At 38.6% G+C, this 22,267-nt stretch overlaps 1 protein-coding gene across 1 annotated transcript; it reads left to right on the top strand.

Moving 5' to 3' along the window:
• The first annotated feature begins 8,159 nt into the window (after window positions 1-8,159).
• Window positions 8,160-15,615, top strand: LOC124152316 (potassium voltage-gated channel subfamily C member 3-like). The gene is made up of 4 exons (XM_046525212.2): window positions 8,160-8,246; window positions 10,218-10,482; window positions 11,717-11,938; window positions 12,572-15,615. The coding sequence occupies exons 2-4, from the start codon at window positions 10,261-10,263 to the stop codon at window positions 13,550-13,552; spliced, it is 1,425 nt and encodes a 474-aa protein (XP_046381168.1). The 5' UTR covers window positions 8,160-8,246; window positions 10,218-10,260; the 3' UTR covers window positions 13,553-15,615.
• The last annotated feature ends 6,652 nt before the right edge of the window (window positions 15,616-22,267 follow it).

The following is a 22,267-nucleotide window of genomic DNA, read 5'->3' on the forward strand; positions in this document are numbered from 1 at the left end:
CAATAGTATTATTTCATATACCATTATCATATCATAACATACTATACATACCATCGTACCATATATGACCCCTATATTATATCAGATTTCAACATGTCATATCACACAACACATTAGCAATTTCATAGCTTGTCCCATCATATCTTATCATATCATACCATATAATGCCATGTCATTCCATGCCAATTTATTTCATATAAATCAATCAATATTTATTCAACACTGGAAGACCGCAAGCCATAAAATATGTACACTAAAAAAACAACAGTATTTACACAATTTCTATAATACACATACCATATTGCATCATATCCCCTCATATATGATTTATCATATCACACCACAACACTTATCATATCATATCACATCATGTCATGTCACATCATATCATTTCATATACATATAACTATACTAAACCATTTGTAATATCACATCCCACAATATCATATGACAGCCTAGTAGTTTAATACCATTTTTAACTCTTTTGTTTGTAGTTTATTCATAAGGCAAATATCTATAAATATGTACTTAATGTATGTACACAATAGTTTCCTAATACCAAGCAGATAAGATTATTCTTTCATAAGGTCCTGTCGGTATTAAGAGGCATAATATATGTACATGGAAACATTTTGTAAGATACTTCTTTTTGTGTTTGACAGCAGTGTAACAAATTTAATAATATTAGGGTACCTGTAATAATAAGCTTGCAGATATTTTTCTCTAAGGTGTAAATACACTGGACATACTAGTAAGAAATAAAATTCATCTTCTACTGAGTTTAAACTACATAGATTACAGATTCTTTCTTCACAAGGAATGTTTAAATAGCGCCCTGTTTCTATTAAAAGGTCGTGAGAAGAACATCTAAAACGTGAAAGAGCCGTTCGAAATTTTTTCACATTAACTTTTGATAAATAATCTTCCATAATTATTTCTGATTTAAACATTTTGTAATAAAAGCACTTGTTTGTTAGAGTCAATGATGCTGTCCAAGATTGTAAATAAATATCCTTTAATCTCTGGGTTAATGAAAGTATAAACATTGATTTGGAATACACATTTTGGTTTTGCCAAATATCACAAAAGCCACAACTGAAAATTAATTCTCTAACACCTGTAACCCAGTTTCTTTTCCCATTGTTATCATAAACTATCATCATATTATAACACTGTTTTGGCAATCTATATGAGGGCATGTCAATAAGTCTCAGCCAGTATTTAATAACTTTTATATTTGAATATACATAGAGAGGGAGTCTTCCACATTGTCCATACACCACCAAGCTGCAGTGTTTATTTTAACACCTAAATACTTTTTGCAAACATATAAATGAATCTTTTCTATGGCATCAAAGTGTTGTAAACCCCAGACTTCTGCCCCATACAACAAAATGGGGAGTATCTTTATATCAAATATTTAAAAAAAAGATTGATGAGAAATGGTTTCTAAAACTTTCAAACTCTTATGGATACTTACAAAGACCTTTCTTGCTTGTAAAGCAGCTTGATACAAATGTTTATGCCATGACAAGTTTCTACTGAAGTAAACACCAAGATATTTATAAAATCCTGTAGTTTCTATTTTTTGTCCTTTAAAGGACCAATATTCTTTACTTGCTGAATGACCTCCATTCTTAAATACCAAAACTTTTGTTTTACTCATGTTAACTGTTAGCTTCCATTTATTGCAGTAACTTTCAAGTAAATTAATTTGAAACTGCAGTCCTTTGATTGTTGATGAAAAGAGAGCAATATCATCTGCAAATAAAAGTAAAGATATCTGTGTAATATCTGGATGGAGCTGAACACCATAATTACAGTTGGTATTTATTTGTACAGCCAGTTCATTTATGAAAAAAGTAAAGAGAAATGGGCTTAAGATACATCCTTGTCTTACTCCTAACTGACTAATAAATGTTCCTGAAATCTCATTATTGTTTCGCACACACACCTTAATATTCTCGTAAATGCTACCCAATAGTTTGTTCATCTTAAAGCTGAGGCCATGTGATCTTAAAAGGTTCCATAGTTTATGCCTCTGCACTGAGTCAAATGCCTTGGCAAAGTCAACGAAGAGCACATAAAGTTTCCCACCCTTGACACTGAGGTATTTGTTAACTAAAACTTGAAGGATAAAAATGTTGTCAATAGTTGAATAGCCCTCTCTAAATCCAGCTTGTTCTTCATTGATTTTGTTGAGGGTATCTGCCCAAAACACTAACCTTTTATTTATTATGTTTGTGAATAGTTTACCAAATATACTTAGCAGTGAAATACCTCTGTAATTGTTTATATTATTTAGATCACCTTGTTTATGTACAATTATGGCACAATTATCCCTATTGACCATGCATCTGGAAATGTTCCATTTTCTAATATAACATTAAATATAAGTTCAAGGTAAGGTACAATGATTAAGTGATCTAAATAATTACAGGTACTCAATTAGTCTTCTTAATACATAGTAATAACGAACAGTTTTCTTTGGTCGCGTGTCTGTAAGAAATGGTCTATCATATCTGTTCCTACAATGTGAGACATATGCGATCGCTTGCATTTGATTTTTAAACGCCGCCACGCCCCATCCTCACCACCAAATGGTGGCTCCCTCACTGCGTGTGTGGAGTCATGTGTTTATAGACAATACGGAGGTTCAGTTTGTCACGCTGCACGTTAGTGCATTATTATTATGGATACTGACGTGGGTAGGTAAGCATTAACTGACATCTTGTCCCTTCTGGGCGTGAGAGACAAAGGTCTAAAGAATGGTCTCCATGTAGTCCTCTGTCACTGATAATAGACCAGCGACACTATTACAATTTCACCGACGTTTCATTAAGCGCGATATAATGAGGGAATGTTGTACTGACATGAGGACGAAACACCATTATACAATGTACGTTACACTCAAAGACAATGTTCTCAGCGGATATTGGAGAGATTTTGTTAAAGGGACGATCAAAGACTGTGACATAATTGAAGATAAAGCCTTTGTTATCATTCCTTTTGTGGGTACAATGACATTGTTCAACTTCTAAGGGTAAACACGTACATGAAATTGATATTGTTCTAAATGGAATCTTTATGGCATTAATGGATTTATATTGATTTTCTCAGAGTCATAATTATGTCCTAAATTGCCTGCATTATGTCAACACCGCCTGTTTTGTTTGAGAACCTGTGGAAAATCTAGATTTGCTATCGCATTACAGTAGACTGGGAAAAAGTGAACATAATATGGTTAAGAGACTGTACGTCAGACTAGGGAAAATGTCATGGTCTTGATAAAGCCGCGCAATATCGTGTGTGATTACAAGCACGGGTTAATAAAAAATGAATAAGAATAAAAAATGACATGGAAATACTGCATATATGAATTTATTTAATGTGCAATTGCACAATGAACAGACTGTATATTACCATAATGGTACTAATATATTATTGGAAGATAGTATTATAGCTTAATAACATTTACCTCACATTATATATCAGATATACAACATTTTAGGATAACTAAAGAACACGTGCAACACTTTCAGCGAAGTTTATGACGTGGATGTGGACCTCCCCTTGTCTGTTGCTTCTTCCGGTTGTCGATCTCAGAGAGACAGAAAATACCCTCACAGCATTAGCGTTTCACTTTAGTTTTCATATATTGGTTTGGATAACTGTTATTCCAGCTTTTGTCTTTTCTCGATCTATTATGTTATATGTACCCTGGGACAATTCGCCACCATATCTGGTTGCGGAAGTGACGTCACAGCACCGTTTCTCTTATTTATTTTTAGTGTCGTGTCATTTGCACCGTATGAGAAGGAGGCTGTAGTGGCAGGGCATTTATCATAATGGAGTGAGTGAGTGAGTTTGGTTTTACGCCGCTTTTAGCAATATTCCAGCAATATCACGGCGGGGGACACCAGAAATGGGCTTCACACATTGTACCCATGTCGGGATTCGAACCCGGGTCTTCGGCGTGACGAGCGAACGCTTTAACCACTAGGCTACCCGACCGCCCCTTATCATAATGGATAATACCCTGGACAATCGAGGATGCCTTTCGCCATTCATGTACCTTTACAGTAGGTCGTTGGTGTTGCTTTTCTTTATTTACTGTATTTTGTTAAGGCATTGACAGACGTGCTAGGTTAGAAAACTCTATTAATTTTTTGTGTTGACCTTACTATTAAGTGATTCCCTCAACTATAAGGAATATTCCCCTTCAGAGATCAGACAAGTAGATTGCTGTTTACATGAACTTAAGGAATTATGAAGAAGGACACCGACACAGACTCAACAACAACATTAAGATTTTTTGAATTTTTTTGGATTTTTTCAAAAAAGAAGAAGATAAAATAGTGTCTTTTAGGCAAAATATGGAGGGGTATTGTACAATAATTTGTTTTATTTAAGAATAACAAATGTACACAATGCACATCAATAAACTGCCATGTTGATCTTATGTGATCAATATGACCCTTTGTGTTCCCGTTCGTGTCTTCTTTGGAAACTGACCACTGATTCAAATCAATATATTCAATATGCGGTAAGTTGTGTTTTCCGTGTAATGGCCTTGCCCTGTGAATCAAGGCTATTCCCCAGAGGCCATAATAACGACGTTAATAAGTGATGTTATCACTTTACAAATCATTACTAATGCTTTCGTGTGTGGCGCTCATGGAAATACTCTGATTGAGATCTGGGACTGATCCCTACATGGACGGAAGTATAACTAATGTGTTTGTCTCGGTAAGGGGAGCGTGTCATGTACTCCAGTCAGCACAACGATAATCAATCCCCACATTATAATGCCAAACGTTCCATATGCTTGAGGGTCCACTGCCGGGGTCTTGTGGATAGAACTTCTGCCTGGACAGCGGAAAGTCTCTCCAGTAGATGTTGAAAGATGGTACTCGTTGTTTTCTTACCGCCTGGCGCTCTGTGTTTGTGGGATAAAACAAGGACAGGTCGGGTAGGAGTGGGGTATCCGCATATCATGGTATCCAAGAGCACAACATAAGACTAGTACAAGCAGACACACTCACCACCACGCACGCACGATTATAAATGAGCACATTCCATCCCGATCTCTAAGATTATAATGATCACATTCCATCCCGATCTCTAAGATTATAAATGAGCACATGCCATCCCGATCTCTAAGATTATAAATGAGCACATTCCATCCCGATCTCTAAGATTATAAATGAGCACATGCCATCACGATCTCTAAGATTATAAATGAGCACATTCCATCCCGATCTCTAAGATTATAAATGAGCACATGCCATCCCGATCTCTAAGATTATAAATGAGCACATGTCATCCCGATCTCTAAGATTATAAATGAACACATGCCATCACGATCTCTAAGATTATAAATGAGCACATGCCATCACGATCTCTAAGATTATAAATGAGCACATGCCATCCCGATCTCTAAGATTATAAATGAGCACATGCCATCACGATCTCTAAGATTATAAATGAGCACATGCCATCCCGATCTCTAAGATTATAAATGAGCACATGCCATCCCGATCTCTAAGATTATAAATGAGCACATGTCATCCCGATCTCTAAGATTATAAATGAACACATGCCATCACGATCTCTAAGATTATAAATGAGCACATGCCATCCCGATCTCTAAGATTATAAATGAGCACATGTCATCCCGATCTCTAAGATTATAAATGAGCACATTCCATCCCGATCTCTAAGATTATAAATGAGCACATTCCATCCCGATCTCTAAGATTATAAATGAGCACATGCCATCCCGATCTCTAAGATTATAAATGAGCACATTCCATCCCGATCTCTCAGATCATCTCTGATGCATTTTAGAACGGTCTTCTTAAAGACTTACTTCCTCAGACAGGCATACCACTGAAGAACACCTCAGAGCTGTTGTTTCCTCGGTGCCATTACCCAGTTTTCTAGTATTCGCTGGTAGCTAATGAAGTTGAAGAATTCCGTGAAGGCCCGGTCACAACAATCATTTCACATTTTCTGGTACTGTGAAAATCAAATTATTCACACTGTACCCAATAACCCTGCAGTTTCCTCGTCCCAGAAGTACCAAACAACGCTAACAGAACAGCTCTATACAGTCAATAGCAATGGTGGGAATACTTTAAAATGTCTGTTATTCTTGAATACATGTCACGCTGTACCATTGATTTTTCGTGTAGCTTGCTAGCCTGATTAAAAATATACATGTAACAGTAAATGCATTCATGACCATGGTGACATGCATAAATCTACATGTATTGTTGTACCCGTGTTGGTTTAAATCATCATATGTATGTTTTCAAGTCGATTGACGAAACATGAAATACCACTTAACGAAATCGTGTACTTGCTCCAAGTTGTCCTTGACTGTTTATACCAAACATCCATTACGTGGCATTGCGCCCATCGTTGCCATCGACGTCTGGACAGCAGGGTAAATAAATAAGCTCAGATTTTGTATATCGCCACGTAACCGAAGTGCATTCCATTAATGCATTGTCTCAATACAGTGTACATTGAATTATTCCACAATGACATCACAGTGATGCATGTGCCAACGTCATCTTGGGGACAGTCCGAATTTAGTGTTATTAAATTTGCATGATCATCAACATTTGACAAAATCTAACTGTACTGATGGACATGAATAAGGGAACATGTAGTTTTAGACACAGAAAAATGACATGCTATCAATGGTTCCCAGCCTTATCTTCCAAATACGCGTGGGAAACAACATACACAAACACATCGCAACATTTGATTCTGATTTGATATATATATTATCACGACGTGTTCGTCACATGTGAATGATTTTAGTTTTTCTTGAATCAATAGACATCACCTCACAGAGACACGGTTGTAAATTTTGGTGTGGTGGATGTAAGTAGAGTGTACTACGTTTATAACGAACACGCTTATAACGAACTGATGAATATTACGAACATATTTTTTGGTATAGTTCTTTCACGATTGTACTCTTGATTTGCTGCATGAGACGTGTGTAATTAAACACAGTGCTGTTTTGGAATGAACTAGTTTGGTATATGACTCTGTACTGTTATGCACATAAAGCGGTTGGAAAGGATAAAGTATCCGGCGACTAACGGGATCACGTGGTCAGGCCCGCTGACTTGGTTGATGTATGTCATCGTATCCCAACTGCTTGGATCACAAATACAATAAAATATCAGTAAAGAGGACTTACACTGCAGCAACATACACAGGAAACGCCAGTACGAGATGCATATGTAAATAACTGAGCACATTCAACTTTCTTAACCATGTTTGTATGAAACAAGTACATTTGTAAGATCGAATTTCGGCTAGGAGTAGGTATAATGTTTCCGAGTGGGGACTACTTGTTAAAGCGCGACATGGTATATAAGTGAGCTGGCACAATAAAACCGGCATTAGTCCGGTCTAGTACAAGCAGTCACACAAATACACACGCACGCACGCACGCGCATTTGCATGCCCGTCGCTTTTTAAGTGCAATATTCTAGAACGGCGATAAACCCCATTTTACCTCACCTTACCTGTCTACCTTATGATGCCCTGGTGAGAATAGCTGCACAGAACACTATTGCTTGTCGTAAATGAGGATCGGATGGTCAGGCTCGGTTACTTGGTTGGTTGTGTGTCATCTTACCCCGGCGTGGGGCGTTGCTCATGATGTCGTCAACTGGTTTGTCTGATTCGATTATTTACAGGCAGTTGTGATAGATCACGGCGTTTAACATCATTCATTCTATCCAGCTATGACTCGTCTAGTATACAGAATCTGTGTCTCTTTATACAATCAATTGCACAACACACAACGTGTAATCATGTAATTCCCTTGAGGAAAACAACGTGCTTGCTTTCGACAAAGCTTGAGAGTTGGAAAAACACACCATAGAATTCAGAACATGAAATGTAATGACAAACTTCATATGTACAAAAATGTAACGACTCTCGTGAGACTTAAACATAAAATGTTTATGCGAGGCGTGTTTACAGTTGAGCCTAATTCATTGCCATGGCACATGTTTTGCCATGATGAAAACACCCGGAGAACAATCATGGAAATTGTGGAATCAAAGTTGTCATCGATGTATTGATCTGTCCATATTTACATAAACAAAGTAGCTAATACACAGGCGTATGTGTGTGACAACAGCAGCTAAGGAAATACTTCTGGGGGCATTGGTTATACCAACCATCTGGAGGATCGTGGGTAATATATCAAGGTAAGAGTTGTAAACACTACCAGGAAGCATCCGAGACGGGAACACGGTTACAGTAGCGACGGCCATTGTCGGGATGTGTAGTTAGTGGTGTAGAGGGCGTCTGCATATATAGGTATCCGTTTTATGCCGGGTGAGCGAGTCCTATTCGTTGTTGTGAGTTGTGCAAATATCCTTGGCCCCGTTCCGCAAAGCGATCTTGGCGCTTCGACTGCCTTAACTCTTTGTTAAAGTTTGAAGTTGCGATCGTCTTTGCGCTAAGATCGTTTATGAAACGAAGCCCTGGTGCCTATTAAAACTATTTTCTGTCTTTGTTTAAAACATTGTAACATGAATGGGTTTTTTCAACAGATACATTTCCCATGACAGGTGAACAAATATCAGTATCATGAATAGTCAGTGAAGTATAGATGTTCTGACAAGGGTATATTTGTACGTCATGTATTCTGATTCATACACTAGGACCTCTGTGTGGACTCAGGATATGACAAGAGCCCCAAGTATCCCATGCTTGTAGAGATCGGGTGGTCAGCTCTCAACGCCAGATAATAATCGAATATCTGCCGAAACAGATTCCACGGGGCGTAAACGGCAAAAGCTTTGTTATCGTGCCCCGACACCGATACTGGTTTGCCGAAAATGTACAGGCGGCTGTGATATAGTGGAGTATTGCTAACTACGACATTAAACGACAAACAAATAAACAAATGATACATTCAAATATTTGATTATGTACATATTCAGTCAGGCCTTTTGCGTCCTCTCCGGCGCCGGAATTAGGTTTTGCAGTGTTGAGTCCTTACATGTGCCAGGATCCACTGAACGTGGGTTCGGATCCAAGGTATGGTCTGATCCAGAATGTGTCAGCACCATACATATATCCGTAGGTTTGACCACAGAAGAGAACGTCTCCGATCTGCACCATCTTGGGACTTCATCCCACAAAGCTGGCACATATTACTGGTATACTGTACCAAGCGGCGGAACACCCAACACCCTACCCAATCTTGGAGCAGTAACTGTTTATGGATAAAACAGCGCTGGCTCCATTACCTAACTCTCGGGTCAGGATAATGCTTTGCGCGTTGCCAACGTTGTTGGCAAGGGGAAGCAATATCGCCTACCCGCCTCACTGCACCCTCAGCGAACCCATTTAAGACCTCTCTACCTGGTGTCATTGTTTCCAGGTAGACTGATGTTTGTTTGGAACGATCCGAATTTATCCATTAGCAAAGAATGAAGACATTAATGTTTTATTGTTAATCAATCTTGTTACTTTGTCGTGTAATCCTTGTAACATTTAAAAGCAATTTGTCCAGTAGAAAGAGGAATTGATTTACACCTTAATGAGTCTGTTAAGGGTTTTAAGAGCAAGCTTTTGATAGTAAAAGGTGTCTAAGAAATATGGATTGTCAAAATGGGAGATCAACATATTGCTTTTTCAGCCTAGAGCTACGAACCTATGTTGCCTTTAAAATTAATTGCATGTACCCTTCAAAACTTATCTGTTATTTTCCATAGCATTCCTTTCTTAACTGCCGGACAAAAGAATGTATACACCCATGTTTGATGGTTGGTAAAAAATAACAAACAAGAAATAGTTATTTGATGGTGGTATTTTTTATACGTGTGTCATGGTTGTGTTTTGGACCTGAAGGTTGCAGTGTTTCGGCCATTGTTTTCATCCCAGTAACGTTTTGATAATGTTTGTAATTTTTGAGCAAATCTAATTTTCAAGTGTACACTGTCTTTCGTCCGGCAGTTTACGTGACCTCAAACAGTTTTCAGACTGACGTTACAGTGATATGATACATCACACATAGCGACCTTCACTGAAGTAAGTTGACGGCAAACGGTCTTATGACGTCATAGCACAATGGTATCCTAGCACCCATGAGGTCCTTTTTCACCTGGTGGGTCACATATTATGATTATGGGATTTTTGTCGCTTTTATCATATAATTATATTCTCAGGTGACGACACATACAGCTAGCATAAAACCAGTGAGTTGGAGAAATGGCGGACTGCATCTTCACCGTCAACGTGAGTGGACGTAGGTTCGAGATAGGACGAGATGTCTTGTCCAGATTCCCTGATTCTACTCTGGGACGTCTGACGTCATCCACAAAGAAGGAAGTGTTCTTCCAGAGGCCCACGTCTTTGTTCAAGTCCGTCCTTTGGTACCATCAGACCGGGCGGCTGCATCTACCAGCTTCTATGTGTCTCGGGGCTGTACAGGTAAGTGAAGAGATGTGGACGTTGGTGTTCATATCTGCCCTTGGCTACCATCAGACTGGCAGACTGGGCACCTTCATCTACTAGCATCTGTGTGTCTCGGTGCTGTACAGGTAAGTGAAGAGTTGTGGACGGTGGTGTTCATATCTGCCCTTGGCTACCATCAAACTGACAGACTGGACACCTTCATCTACTAGCATCTGTGTGTCTCGGGGCTGCACACGTAGGTGAAGAGATGTGGACGTTGGTGTTCATATCTGCCCTTGGCTACCATCAGACTGGCAGACTGGGCACCTTCATCTACTAGCATCTGTGTGTCTCGGTGCTGTACAGGTAAGTGAAGAGTTGTGGACGTTGGTGTTCATATCTGCCCTTGGCTACCATCAAACTGACAGACTGGACACCTTCATCTTCTAGCATCTGTGTGTCTCGGGGCTGTACAGGTAAGTGAAGGAGAGTGGACGTTGGTGTTCATATCTGCCCTTGGCTACCATCAGACTGGCAGACTGGGCACCTTCATCTACTAGCATCTGTGTGTCTCGGTGCTGTACAGGTAAGTGAAGAGTTGTGGACGTTGGTGTTCATATCTGCCCTTGGCTACCATCAAACTGACAGACTGGACACCTTCATCTACTAGCATCTGTGTGTCTCGGGGCTGTACAGGTAAGTGAAGGAGAGTGGACGTTGGTGTTCATACCTGCCCTTGGCTACCATCAGACTTGTCGACTGGGCACCTTCATCTACTAGCATCTGTGTGTCTCGGGGCTGCACACGTAAGTGAAGAGGTGTGGACGTTGGTGTTCATATCTGCCCCTGGCTACCATCAGACTGGCAGACTGGGCACCTTCATCTACTAGCATCTACGGGTCTTGGTGTTGTACAGGTAAGTAAAGGGGTGTGGACGTTGGTGTTCATATCTGCCATTGGCTACCATCAGACTTGCAGCCTGGGCACCTTCATCTACTAGCATCTATGTATCTCGGTGTTGTACAGGTAAGTGAAGGAGAGTGGACGTTGGTGTTCATATCTGCCATTGGCTACCATCAGACTGGCCGACTGGGCACCTTCATCTACTTGCATATGTGTGTCTCGGTGCTGTACAGGTAAGTAAAGGGGTGTGGACGTTTGTGTAAAGAAGTCACCAATCTACTTGTACCAAACCGGGCGATTAAGACAAAATGTAAATGCTTACATTGCACCATGGTATTGTCAGCAAAGCCTGCCGTTGTATCGACAGGAGGAGCTGGAGTACTGGGGCTTCAGTGTGGATGACATCGAGCCGTGTTGTCGACGTGCGCTCAGAGGCTTTCACATGCAGCAACATGACGTGTACGAGTTTAATAAAAAGACAACACTAGAGTTTCCTGAATCAAAGAGGCAGGCAACATCAGCCTTCGCGTGGGGAAGACATTGTTTGTGGAGGATAATGGACCAGCCGTTTTCATCTACAATCGCTAAGGTTGGCCGCCCTTTTACTACATTCAAGAAGAGCTTAATGTAGAATAGAATAGTCACTGAGGGGAAATATTTTGCCTAAGGTTATATTCCGCCAATGAAATGGATGAATAAATGAAATGATAGAAAAGAATGCATCAGTGAATGAATGAAATGAATGAAACGAATGATTGAATGAGTAAATGAAAAAATAAATGAATAAATGAATAAATTCAATGAAGGAAATGACTAAACGAATGAATAGATGAAATGACAGAAGGAAAATGATGTATCAATGAATGAATCATATAAATGCAAAGAATGATTTATTGAGTGAATGAATGAAAAAAATACTGGATTCAATGAATGGTTGTTTGTTTGTGGGATGTTTAACGCCACTCTCAGCAAAATTCAAGCTGCATGTTGTCTGTAAATAATCGAGTCTGGACCAGACTCCACAGCCGTCAAAAAGCTGCAATATTTCTTGAGTGCGGCGTTCAACCAAAAAACAAACTTTGGTATTCAAACAATATCACAACATTGGACATTACAATTACTACGTTGATATATCTGCTGAGAATGTATATATGCAACGAAATAAGGTACGATCATTTTGATACCAATGAAAAGTCACGAGTTTTGTTTCTATTGACAACAGATATACTTCTTGATCTCCTGCATGGTGATCGTCACGGCTACTCTACTAATTGTCCTGGGGACGGTTCCCTACTTCAAGGGAACGCTGGAGAAAAAGCATTGGAAGCAATACTTCGGGCAGGACTTTTTTGACAAGCATTACGACGAGATTAGGCTTGCGGGTGCAGAGCCTGACACTGGGGATTTGAATGAAATAACTCAGAGACTCAACAAGACAGATGGCGACATCCTCGGTAACTTCAGTCTCCCCACAAACGTCCATGTAAAGAACGAGAGCTTCGAACTAGCTGGTTACATCTGCACTGCCTTCTTCACTCTGGAGCTTCTGTTGAGAATCGGTTGTTGCCCAAGTATAGTCCGTTTCTTCAGGTCTCTGCTGAACATCATTGATGTCCTCGCAGTTGTAGCATCTCTTGCTACGATCATCGTTGAGCAAGTGTCGGCCGTTGAGAAATTCAGACATTCTTCTCTAGACATTCTTGAAGGTTTGTTGGTCCTTCGAGTCTTGAGGCTGTTCCATTTAACGAAGCATATCACAGGAGCTCGAGTTCTGGTGTACACTTTTAAATCATCATGTAGGGAAGTGGGATTCGTGGCTCTTCTTGTTGCAATTAACTCCATCGTGTTTGGAACACTGGTGTACTTTGTCGATTCTCACAAGATGCAGAACATACCGGAAGCGTGCTGGTGGGCAGTGATCACTATGACAACGGTTGGTTATGGGGACATAACTCCTTCTAATGCTGTTTCTAAGTGCCTAGGAGTGCTGTGTGCCTGTATGGGAATCTTAGTACTGGCAATAACTATGCCACTGTTTGTCAACAACTTTATAACATTTTATTCCTTCGCCAAGGAAACATCAGACCTGACAAAGACCAGAAATGGCGAACAACATACCACGTTTTCATCAGTTCGTCCTGTTAAACTTACCGTTCGAAATCAGAATGAGAAGGGTTCTGTGAGTGTCCCAAACGAGAATTAAATTATAACTGATAGTTTGTCGTTTAACATCACTTTCAGTTAGACACCAGCGTTTGACAGTATGAGCAACGAGCCAAGCGAGGCATGTTGACGCGACATCAACCAGAAACGGAGTCTGACAACCAGATCTACTGAGTCGCCTCTCACGACACGCATAGGTTGCTAGTGACTACTTCTATTGACGTTTTGATAACGTTTGTAATTCTTCTAACGTCATGTTTGATTCCGCATATTTTCCGATTTCCTGGTCGACTGGCCAAATTGTACCATTACACAAGAAAGGGGATACTAATACACCCGATAACTACCGAGGGATTACAGTATTAAGTATTTTTAGCAAGTTATATACATGTATTTCTGTTCTTAATAGAAGGTTGCAATCTTGGTGTGATGCCTATGATAAAGTTGTGGAGTCGCAAGCAGGATTTCGTTGTGGCTATTCCACAACTGATAATATGTTTATTTTACAGTCAGTTATACGGCGTTATCTGGGGAAGAAGCGAGGTAAACTATATGCTTTATTTGTAGACATCTCCAAAGCGTTCGACTCTATAAACAGAGCAAAACTATAGATAGTTTTGAATAACAGTGGTGTGTCACCTAAAATGTTTAAATGTATACAATCCATATATACGACTGTACGTTCCTGTGTAAAGTTTAACAATAGCTTCTCAGATGTATTCGATTGTGACTTGGGTGTCCGTCAAGGCTGTGTACTGAGCCCGTTTTTGTTTTCATTGTTTATCAATGATCTAGCTGTTGAAATTGAGGCTAACTGTAAACCCGGAATTCAGCTCCATCCAGACATAATTCAACTATTCCTGCTACTCTTTGCTGATGATGTAATTCTTATATCAGATACTGTATATGGCCTCCAAAAACGCATCGATGTACTCGAACACTATTGCCAGAATGATTTCCTAAAGGTAAATCTTGATAAATCGAAAATAGTAGTTTTTAAGAATGGTGGAGTACATTCTAGATCTGAGAAATGATATTTCAGTTGTTGTCAGTTGGAATGTGTATCATCGTACAAATATTTGGGAGTTGTATTTTCAAAGAACTTATCATGGTCGAAACATACTTACAATGCTTCATTACAGGCTAAACGGGTATTGTTCTCGGTTCTAAAATCCCTTTCATCACTTAAACCTATTCCACTGACACTATTTTTTTAAATATTCGATACTAAAATTGCTCCAATTATGTTATATGGGGCTGAAATGTGGAGTTTTGAAAACTGTAAAGAAATAGAAAGTATCCATGTACTTACTTGTAAACGTCTGCTAGGTGTTAAAACGTCTACTCTCAATCATGTTGTGCGAGGAGAGTGTGGAAGATACCCACTGTACATTTCTGCGTATAAACGCTGTATAAAATATTGGTGTAAACTTATGTCCCTCCCAAATTCACGATATCCTAAGAAATGTTATTTCAGCTAGCCACACATGGTAAAACTAATTGGGCTAAAAAAGTCAAAACTCTTTTACACAGCCTTGGATTTGGATATATATGGGAGAACCAATATGTTATTTGCCCCGAATAATTTATTTCCGAATGTGAAGATCGAACAGGATAGGCATTGGTCTTTAGCAAATAGTTCTAAAATGTTCCATTATACACTTTTCAAAAATTCATTTAGTCTGGAGTTGTATTTGTCTGCTATCACTTTAAACAAATTTCGTGTTGCACTAGCCCAGTTTCGCTGTAGCTCCCACACTCTCCACATTGAGACTGGTAGATACGTTAATACTCCACGAGAGCAGAGATTGTGCAATAGTTGCAATCTAAGATATGTCGAGAATGAATATCATTTTTTTAATTAATTTGTAACGCTAATGATGAACTTCGTCTTCAGTATTTACCACAGAAGTATTTTGTACATCCTACTCTTGCTAAATTCAATATGCTTATGGCGGTAAACAATGAAACTGTTATTAGAAATGTTGCAACTTTTATATACCATGCTACGAATGTGAGACTCCAAATACTAAGCCTATAAATGTTAATGATGGACCAAATATTGTACCATGGGCCGCTGGCCTACACATGTACATGAATAAAGAATTGAAATTCTTCTAAAAGCAGCATCTACTGTATGACTCCGAATATACAATAAGCTTGTGTTTATGAATTTATGAAAATTTTGATGATACCAGGTAAGGCCGAAAACTAATATTTATATTACAACAGCCATAAACGTCTTTTTTAACCAATTGTCATAACATATATTTTACCTAACAATGGTTTTAAACTAATATTTACATAACAATAGGTAAAACGTTTACTTACATTATAATAGTTGTAAAATGTATTTACAAACAATAGCTATGAAGGAATATTTACGCAACAATAGCTATTCACGAATATTTACAGCAATAGTTATTAACAACTATGTGCATTATAACATCTGTAAAATTAGTTTTTACACAACAATTGCTGCAAACTACGATTTCATTCTAATAGCTTTTAGATAAGTGTTTATACAACAATAGCTCCAAACTATATTGACGCTTGTTGATGTTTATGTTTGACACCGTATTAGCCCTTCAGTAATGATATCTGGGTATGTAGAATACACTATTCGTTCAGTTGGTTTTTTCAATTTGTAACTCGACGAACCGAAAAAAATAACAATCAATCAATAAAAGAAGTAGGTTCTGATGTTTTTGTTGGATGGACAGTCTCATGTGATACTTTTAGTCATCAGCCATTCGGACTGGACGAAGTGGAATACCTTTTTCGCGAACACCTGGTATCATCACTATTTGATATTTATTCATAAACACATGCTTATGACGTAATTAGAATCGTACAATGGACTCAGAGATTCTTATAATTATGGAAATGTTATGAAAATATATATGATCATAATTATGGCTATTGGTATGTAACTCTTAGATTGTAGTTGCAAATGTTCTGCTGGTGTCTATTGTTGTGTATATTGTAGTCTATGACTATTGTTGTGTATATTGTAGTCTATGACTATTGTTGTGTATATTGTTGTCTATGACTATTGTTGTGTATATTGTAGTCTATTACTATTGTTGTGTATATTGTAGTCTATGACTATTGTTGTGTATATTGTAGTCTATGACTATTGTTGTGTATATTGTAGTCTATGAGTATTGTTGTGTATATTGTAGTCTATGAGTATTGTTGTGTATATTGTAGTCTATGACTAATTGACTATTGTTGTGTATATTGTAGTCTATGAGTATTGTTGTGTATATTGTTGTCTATGACTATTGTTGTGTATATTGTAGTCTATGAGTATTGTTGTTTATATTGTAGTCTATGACTATTGTTATGGATATGACGTCATACTTTGTGGATGTTGTTTCGTCTACAGCTACAGCTAGTGTTGTGTAGATACTAATTGTGTAGCTATTATAATGTAAATATCAGTTCCTAGCAAGCGTTGTGTAAGTGCATAGATCATAGCTATTATATTGTTACAATAGTTGTGAGCTATTGCCATATAAACACTTATCTAAAAGCTATTAGAAAGAAATCATAGTTTAAAGCAATTGTTGTCTACATACTATTATTGAAGGGAATGTAAGGTGTCAAACGTGAACACATGACAGACAAGCGTCAATAGGTCTGAGTATGTTGACAATGTGATTAACAGTTGCAGAACATGTTGCTTATGCCTATGTCACACTGACTGGATGCCTTTGATGAAAAATTGACGATTATCAAAAACAATGAAAAGTGCAAAATTGAAGGTGATGGAGAAAGCTACCACAAACACACGCCTGAGCGCAACCAGTGGTTTAGCCAATGCACGTGCAATACATGACAAGTATTGTCAGTATGGGTATAAAATGTTTCATTCCAGATGCAACTAAACTGAACATTTGAAAGATGAAAATGCGACTTTTTTCTAAAACCTTCTTTTATCTGCGTGACCCATCAATAATGACGCTTAATTTGGGGAAGCACGAATGGACGCCAGGATTGTCGATAACCGTTGTTTTTAAAGAAAACCACTTGTAATCTCCAAACAGTGAAGGATTAGTCGGTATGGTTACAACTGTCGGGTATGCATGCAGCTTGTGATGCAGACAGACAGACAGACAGACAATAGTTTATTAACGTCTCACTCCTGTACATACATAAAACAGCTTTATACAACTTGACATAGATAAAATGTACAGAACCATTCAGTAGAATTATGAGAGACGAATTATCACAGAATTTATACATAAATGATATAAAGATATATAGTAAAAAGTTATCCATATAAAAGATGTTTTCTACGATTAAGAATTAAAAAGCAGACTTTGGCAAGTATAAAACACACACTGGAGTCACTGAAAATAATTATTGACAGGTACACCTTCGTATCGACCGGTTTCCACTCGAATAGGAGCCACACCACATCTAAACTTGGCTAGTGCCGATCTATAGTTTCTGGGCATCTTATTTGAAACATAGTATTCTGTCCCATATACTTGTTTGTAACATCGATACATTCTCAATTTATTAAGCCCATTTCGCCCCTCTTCCTTTCTTAACATATCGCTCCAACGGGTAACATATTCATTTTTACACCATTGTTCCACCTGTGTACAAACAGAAAATTTATCAATAAAACCTGTAGCGTTTAATATATGTCCTAAATCCATATTATTAAACTTCTTTCTTACCCTACCATTCCAATTTTTACAACCATTTACAGCGTATCTATCAGCCCAGTTAAATACATGTTTGTTTAACCTACTAGACATATTCTTAAGGCGACACCATTGTCTTGCTAAACGATGCATGTCGTTTCATCAAAATGTTTGTTGTCTTTCAAAATCTGTAAGAACGTATACTACGTTCATTCTTCATACATTTTTATAGTTGTGAACAAAACAGTATGTGTACTGTTTTCCCATTATTATTATTTTTTACTCATTGTATACTTCACATCGTCACATACATGTCGTATTGGGACGCAGACATGAAGAGGTAAAGTGTGTATTATCTGACCAAAAAATGAAATACATATCGTGTCATACCATTAAGGATTCTAAACAAAGCAAGTACCCTCCAGTGGCAGTAAATATGTGAAGACTACTGTATATTGTTTTAATTATTTTTGTGTGTGATGTTTCACGTCCCACAATGCAATATTCCGGCTATATGACGGCGGTCAGTGAATAATCAAGTCTCAACTCTATACTGGGTGAGTACACATTTATTCACAAACAACACACGAACCTGACAAAATAGTACTGAGGGATAAATACACTAATTCATAGGTGGGTAAATATGACCTACTTCAAATATTCTGACCTTATGGGAATACATTTAAGGATTGACTGTGTATTTTTTTCGGTTCATTGAGGTATGAATCGAAAAACCGATGTGTAAACTGTATGAATCCGCGTAATAAAAGTAGTGCGCCTCGGTGGGCGTGGCTTAATGTTTTACATTCATTGGGAAATGAATGCAATAACACGTGACCAATTCAGCTAATCAGGATGCAGGAATTTCAATGAACACAACGAAATTATATTTTATACAATTATCATTTTTTCCCGAATCTTTCAAAATAGCTTCAATGGACGAAATTACTATCCTAACTCATGAATAAGCCGATGAGACGTTAAGTCTTCATTTTTGTGTAATTGAGATGTGATCACATAACTGGTGCCATAGTTATAGAACGGGGAAAGAAAAAACACAGCTTGCAATGCTGGTCACTTAACACCAAATACGACCATTCCTGGGGACTGGAGAAGGCACTTTCAATGCACCCTGGTCCCTTGGCCGGTTAAGGGGGTGCAAACTGTCGACTTTTACTTCTGAAGTGAGAGACCATATACCGAATGTGATCTCTGATTTGGGAAAGCCACAAAGGGACCACTTCAAAAGTTCGATATCGGATCGACATGTATCGGTTTCTACATGTGCGCAATATGATGATACTAAGAAAGACAAGGGCTTTCAACTGCCTATGAAGAGATTTTGGAAACTCGCGAAGCCCCCTGAACAGGTGCTCGTCTGCAGATAACTCTCTTCAGAGTCACCCTGAACCTCAAACTGATGCAGTAATAGAACCAGAAGCCTACAGTGCTCGCTAGTACGTCAGACATAAACCACACCTGCATCAATGTCTTGTATAGGGTACTTTCTCTGTCGGTAGGACCGAATTCTGGAATACTATCAGACAGATGTGATGTTATATTGGCCGGGAGTGACAATAGCATAAAAGTGAAAGTAAAAAGTAAATTGACTTTCGTGATTTGTTTCTCGCTGTTTGAAAGCAAGGAAGCACCACCAATCATAGCTCGCCTTATTTTCCTATAGTGTTTCAATTTCATACCTGTTACAATAAGTATGCTCAAGATAAGTATTAAAGGAACGTAAGTCAACATCACTTTGGTAACCAAACCAAACGTTACAAAAAGTTCCCAATTCTGTTTGAAGATAGGCCAAGGAACATAGGCAACCACGGTTCTATTCGTATATGGATCGGGAATTTCCAAAATTTGGAACCTAAATACAACCGGAAAAGAAGCCAAACAACCCAAAAGAAAAAGGAGAAAAAGCATAAGCAAGTGTAGCCTGCGGGATTTTCTCACGACAAACGGTTTCAGTATCACCAGAAAGCGTTCAAATGAGATAATCAGATGAATACAAGTTGTGATTTTTCGAATCACTGTACTGAATCCCAATGTATAGTAAGTAATGATCATAAATTGAACTTTCCAATTGTTAGTGATACTAGCCCTCGACAGTTCCCGAGAGACAAATGCTCCAACACAAGCTACAATGTTCCAGAAGTCAAACATGAAGAGGGCAATTATGAACACGGACGTAGAATTCTTCCTTGGTAAATTTATAAAAGCAAGCATACCTAGTATATTACAAGGTGCACCAACTGCTGACATGATGAAGACAGAGCAGGACACAAAGCGTGCGATGATAAGCCCTACCTCTGAGGTTAACAGAACTGACCCATCACTTGGGTTACTGTCTGAAGTGTTCTCCTCTGTTGAACTGTCATCTGGACACTTTCCATGACGTTTGCAAGTCAGAGCTACTTCACTATCATTGCCTACGTGTGAGATGGTCCTATTGACTGAAATTGACTTCTCCAATGAAATTTCTTCGTTGCCATCTGAGTAGGTTCCAGGAGATATGGTCGAAGGTGTTCTTTCATCGTCACTGGTATTGGAATGCGAGATAGTCCAGTTGGCCTTTGAAGTAAATACATCTGATGGAATTTCCTCGTTTCCACCTGAACAGGTTCTAAGAAGTCTGCACAGATGCGTCCCTTCCCGGTGATACCTGTCAGTATTCGATGCAATGAAATTTGTTTCAGAAGTCGGCACCCCGGTTGTAAGTTCCGAATTTCCATAAAGACAGGTTCCTGTATTTGTGCACGGAAGTGTTACTTCATCACCATGGTCATGTGGTAGGACTGTGCCATTGGTGTCTGGAGTGGATATGATGGCCTTCCTAACACTCATTGGAGAGGTCATGTTAGTTGTATCTTCGTATACTGTTTCTGGGACACTTTCTGTTGTGACCATACCAGACCCGTCATTTACATTGTGACTCGGTACGTCTGTCTTATTGTCCATACATTTACAGGCGGATACATCCAAGTGGTCACTGTTGCTGGTATTACCAACGCCACTGTCACATCCATACATACCACGCTCAGTACATTCATGTGGGTCTGCGAAGCGAGTTCTGTTGAATATTCTTGATCTGTTGTTACGTTCCTCGACGATCTGTTCAAGCATGGACAGAATATGTCGATGGCGAAATGACACACTTGGTACCTCGTCCTCTAAAGAAATTTTACCTGATACAAAGTTCTGCACTGACCCCTGGTGACGAGTGTTCCGTCTCTGCACGTTTCTTTTAACGAATCCAGAGCCAATATCTTGTCTTGAGAGGTGCAAACCTTCATATACCTTCAAATGATCAGCTGTGGCAAAATCAAGGCGTAAGCCAACTTTAACGTTGGTAGGAGATTGGCCGTGTCCTGGGTTAACTTTGGCATCTTCTCTCGGTAGAAGCAGTACAAAGTGTAAGAGCAATAAAGGAAACATGGCTTTAGAAACGCGGCTTGTCAAGAAAAGTGTATCAGAAACAATGTTCAAACATTCACTAAGAATGAAAGCACTAAGTTGCTCTGCTACCAATTGATATGTCTTGCGAAGACACCTGGCCAATCACAGGTTCGTATGCCCGATCTTCCAAAGAGATTGCAATATTATACGTTCTCACATTAATTCTTCCTTATGAAAATCATGTTGTCAAACACATTCTGTGTAATTACAATGCAGGAACAAATATTATATGGTTTATCACTAGCTTGTTAGAAAGATAACAAATCAGTTAAGCACAACGATGTACAAATTTAGAGATAATTACCATGAAATGTGGTCATTAACAAGGTCCGACCTTAATGATCATGTTAATCTTGTCGACCAGATAGTTACATGTCTTTCTTATTTTCCCCTAATCAGAGGATACTGTCTGACATAAACCGTTTTGGGGACAGGCCAAATCCATTAAGAAGAACTGGCTTAGGAAATGGTGATTGCAATTCAATTGATTGGGGTTTCTTTCATATTACCGACATGTCTCATAAATAATTGGACTGAAAATCCGAAGCCGGATGAGTGTTGGTGTGTGGTTACAATTATTGGTGGACCATGTCGATTATCTGCCAAACAGAATTTCACTGGGCCCAATTTTA

The sequence above is a fragment of the Haliotis rufescens genome, unplaced genomic scaffold (genome assembly GCF_023055435.1).
Source record: "Haliotis rufescens isolate VD_foot unplaced genomic scaffold, xgHalRufe1.0.p SCAF_13, whole genome shotgun sequence".
Classification (NCBI taxonomy): Eukaryota; Metazoa; Mollusca; class Gastropoda; order Lepetellida; family Haliotidae; genus Haliotis; species Haliotis rufescens.

Bases quoted from the DNA above. Each gene is read 5' to 3' on its own strand.
- LOC124152316 (XM_046525212.2), top strand. From the start codon at position 10,261: ATGGCGGACTGCATCTTCACCGTCAACGTGAGTGGACGTAGGTTCGAG. The intron at 10,483-11,716 runs GTAAGTGAAGAG...TTGTATCGACAG, and splicing joins TGTGTCTCGGGGCTGTACAG to GAGGAGCTGGAGTACTGGGG. The intron at 11,939-12,571 runs GTTGGCCGCCCT...TATTGACAACAG, and splicing joins TTTCATCTACAATCGCTAAG to ATATACTTCTTGATCTCCTG.